General features: G+C 32.7%; 1 protein-coding gene across 1 annotated transcript in view; it reads right to left on the bottom strand.

Moving 5' to 3' along the window:
* The window catches only part of LOC107718101 (SRC kinase signaling inhibitor 1-like), a 45,271-nt gene that overhangs the window by 6,939 nt on the left and 33,675 nt on the right, over window positions 1-4,657 (bottom strand). The window contains exon 25 of the mRNA XM_016525053.1: window positions 1,659-1,802. Coding sequence (XP_016380539.1) covers window positions 1,659-1,802 — 144 coding nt within the window. The remainder of the gene's footprint in view (window positions 1-1,658; window positions 1,803-4,657) is intronic.

The raw sequence follows: 4,657 nt of genomic DNA, 5'->3' as shown, positions 1-4,657 counted from the left end.
ACGGCAGCAAAGTTATGATATTATGCAGCGCCTGCAAATAGTCCCCAGCACGCTCCCTGTGCAAGCAGGTGGTCATGTTGGTTATGTTGACGGAAGTTAGCCTGTTTTCAGGTGCTGCGTAATATCATTGCGCCTGCTGCACCCATGGTACGGCAGCAAAGTTCCTTGATTATTACGCCGGATTGAGAGTATAGTTCCTAGCCATATCGGCCAAGAAAATTGCAACTGTTCATTTTCCGTCAGTCTTAGTACACTTGTAACTACAGAAGAGTCAAGTTTTAAGTAGGAAAAATATAGAAACTCTTTGGTCTTTTTTGAGCGAGATGCTAACGGTCTAATCAGATTCAATGATCTATGCTAAGCTACAGCTAAAAGTGCTACCGCCAGACCCGGAGATCGGCTGAATGGATTCGAAAACGGTAAAACTCAACTGTTTAACTCTAGGGGAGTTGGAAAATGAGCCTATTTTCAAAAATAGTGGAGTGTTCCTTTAAAGATTATAGACAAAGAGTGAAAGGAAAACTCAAAGATGGCACAAGGACAGGGATGTCAGTTTGCCCAATTAGCTGGCGTCATTATGACTTCATTGGCAATTAGCTGAGATGCCAGCAACCTCTCTGAAACATTCAAGGACATTAAGGTCTAAAAAATAATCTATGCAAGTACACTACAGTTTAAATATTTTGGGGTCCCTTTTTTTAAAGAAATTAATACTTTTATTCAGCATGGATGCATTAAATTGATCAAAAGTCACCTTAAAAACACTTACTATTTTACGAAAAAAATCTATTTTAAATAAATGCTGTTCTTTTGGAATTTCTATTCATCAAGGAACCGTAAGAAAAAAAATGAATCATGGTTTCCACAAAAAATATGAAGCAGCGCAACTGTTTTAAACTGATAATAATCAGAAATGTTTTTAAGCAGCAAATCAGCATATTAGAATGATTTCTGAAGGATCATGTGACACTGAAGACTGGAGTAAAGATGCTGAAAATTCAGCTTTGCATCACAGGAATAAATTACATGTTTAAATATATTCAAATAGAAAATAGCCATTTTAATTTGTAATAATATTTCACAATTTTTTTTTTTTTGATCAAATAAATGCAGCCTTGGTGGGCAAAAGAGACTTTCAATCACATTAAAAAGCTAACCAACCCCATAATTTTGAACGATAATGTATGTGAACACTGCTTTCGCATCTGTGTACTTGCGTAACATACATTTTTGGCCTAAATGTCAACTTTTTCCTCCTTGAGTAGAAACAAGCTACAAATTGAGAGAAATATAGCGACTGTCTTTTGGCGTCGTTCCCTGGCATTGTGACGCACTACATTGTGCTGTTTTGTTCTGGAAGAAGAGTTCATGTAGCATGGAAGAGAAAAATACGTAATCTGTGAGTATACGGGGAAAACAGAGGACTTGTGCATACTGAACTCCATCGCACAGTGGAAAACCATAACATCTGTGCAGCAACTGGGAGATGTAGCAGCTTCTATGGAAGTGCGTGCTCGGCTGCAAGTGTTACAGTCATTGGAGTCGACGGATGAGTTTGCACTTAACAATAGTTCTGACTCGTGCCTTTTAGCGCAGAGCAGAGGTAAAGTCAGCGAGAGCGAGCGTCAGTCGGCAGGCTATTGTTAGAAGTGGAATACCTGCTGCTGACCCTGCTGGAGCTTTGGGAGTTCCTCCTGCTGTTTCCTGCTGCGGCGCTCCAGGCTGCTCTGCTGCAGGTGCCGCAGACGGGACGCGGCAGATGGCTGCACCAGTTTGGCGGAGCCCGGAGGAGTGCCTACAGGCTGAGAACCAGAGAGAACAAACATGAATAAACAACAGCAGGCTGGGCTGGGCTGGGCTGGGCTGGAAAATGACCGTGTTTGTTTAAGTCATGGGACTGAGTTTAAATAATTCACGTTTGTTGGAAGAAGAGTGTCATGATAAAAGCTCTGCTCCAAAACCCAGTGAGCTGCCCAACATCTCTGCTCCTGATGAGAATGAAGACTGTTTAACACAATTTTCAGAAGAATATGTGAGAGTTGCGTTGTTTTTGATTGCTTTGAGAAAACATGTAACTTTTAAATATCCTAACCCTCCAACGTCTTGACCCAACTGGTAAGCTGTTAGTGGAATGGAAGCCCATATAAATAATAATAATAATAATTATTATTATTATTATTAACAAATGATTATTATCATTAATATTGACCATTAATAAATGGTTATTATTATTATATAACATTTTATTTTATTACTTACCTAATTGCTTTATTATATAATAAGATATATAAAAAATTAAAGTTACAATGTGAGAAAAATAATAAGAATGCAAATATTATCATTAACTAATAATAATAATAATTCATGTATTATTAATATTGACTATTATTATTATAATTATAATTAATTGCTTAATACTCAATTGATTTATTCAATATTATATTATATAATAAGAAATATAGTTACAATGTGAGAAAAACAGAATAATAATAATAATAATAACTAATAGTAATAATTTATTCACTTCTAATTATTATTATTATAATTTAAGAAATATTAAAACAGTTAGTTACAATGTGTAATTTATTTATTATTATTAATATTGACTATTATTATTATTATTATTATTAATTGCTTAATACTCAATTGCTTTATTCAATATTATAATATTATATAAGAAGAAATATAAAAAATATAGTTACAATGTGAGAAATAAACAATAATAATAATAAACGAATAGTAATCATTTATTAATTTATTGTTATTAATATTGAGTTTTGTTATTATTATTATTATTATTATTATTAATAATATTATAATGATTTAAAAACAGTTACAATGAAAAAAATAATAATAATATTTTATTATTATTATTATTATTAATAGTGTAAATATTAATAACAATAGTAGTCATTTATTAATGTTGTTCATTATTATTAAATAAATTAGAATTATTATATAATACTTAACATATAAATACTTAATTGATTTATTTAATATTACATAATACTGTTAAATAAAGCATTTAAGAAAGCTTTTAAAAGCACATTAAAAATATGTGAGTGTTGCATTATGTTAATGAAGGTGGTTGTCAGGCTGTTGCTATGCGGTTGCTAGGGTGTCCAAAAGTCAAAGAGTCTTTACTATATTCCGGCTTCTAAATACGGCTTGGGTCTCGCCTTCAGTGTAAGTCTATGGGATATTGTCCCCCATTTTAATGGCAGCTGGGTTACAATACAAAATAGAAATTTATTCAGCACTGAAAATTGAAAGATAATAAATCTGTCTAATTGAAATTACACCATTCCATCCATTTTTGTATGTACTACACATTAGTGCGCAGCAGAACCAAGCCGTTAGCTTAGCATCATGATCCATTACAGTCCGGTTCGGTTGCTGCAAATGTAGACAGAGACGCAGTTTGCTAGGTTTTGGATCAAAGAGCAAAGGAATAGAAATAGAAATCATTCATAAGAATGAAAGAAAGAGACACAGGGAATCTCTACAGAGCAGCATGCAGCAGTAGTGTTGACTGACACCCTGCATGTGTGCGAGGAAGCTGCTATTAGCACTCTTTCACACTTCTTTCATTGTGAGACATTAGTAGTACTCATCACAATGCATCTCTGCAGGCTGACAACAAGATTCACACACACGTAGATATATACAGACACAGGCTGTCCAGATATCTCAAACAGACCAGTAGACCAGTTTTCTTCTTCAGACATCCTGAATTCACTGGTCAATTTCACTATAGTGTCCTGTAACTAATGGCTTGTTGATACAGTAAACGGAACGAGTGAAAATGAGGTAAGTACGAAACATATAACGTATGGAAAAGCTGTCGAGACTGATGAGCGGGCAAAGCCAGCAGTTCATTTAGACCTCAGTAGCTGACATGTTTTTTGTGTTGTCTGTTTGTTCTTGGCTCTTGAAGGTTTTGCTTTAAAGACTTTAAGCTTGTTAAAATTGATTTGCTACCACAGTGTCACATTACTGTCACTGTGAAGAAGAGGCACAGCTTGACATAACAAAAGAGAAAAAGAGATGACCTTGACTGATACATGCTGTTTATTCCAACTGCTTAGCATCAAAAGAAAAAAAGTGAACTGTCTGTTATGTCAGAATGTTATATCTGCAAAAATGACAGATATAATAATTATTTGCATGTACATTTTGCAGTTAGAGAGTTTCTATTTTAATTTTTTTTTTACATATTACATGCATATTTTTATTGCTTGCTTTGAGGAAATATGTGACTTTTCATTCAAAATTATGAGAGATATCTTAAACTCCCAGTGTACCACCTGGTATTAAGTATGGAAGCCCATTTTCACCTTAGAGTAAAAATAAAACTAATTGTGAGAAAGTTCAAAATAAGAAATAGTCACACTGTGAAATATAAAATAAATAAATAAATAATAAATATTATATAATGACATAATAATACATATTATATAACATTTAATGCTTAATATTCGATAACATATTATTAAAGCAATTAAGAGATGCATTTGCAATTGTGAGAAAATAATATTTTATTTAATAATATATTTTAATAATGTAATATAATATAATTTAATAATGTACTGTATATTTATAAAAGTGTATATTTATCATATTCATAATGATTTATAATTAAATGTATAATTATTAA

The sequence above is a fragment of the Sinocyclocheilus rhinocerous genome, unplaced genomic scaffold (assembly GCF_001515625.1).
Source record: "Sinocyclocheilus rhinocerous isolate Xijiao unplaced genomic scaffold, SAMN03320098_v1.1 scaffold1694, whole genome shotgun sequence".
Taxonomy (NCBI): Eukaryota; Metazoa; Chordata; class Actinopteri; order Cypriniformes; family Cyprinidae; genus Sinocyclocheilus; species Sinocyclocheilus rhinocerous.
Note: the sequence above shows the minus strand (reverse complement) of the source record. Positions and strands in the feature narration are given on the sequence as shown.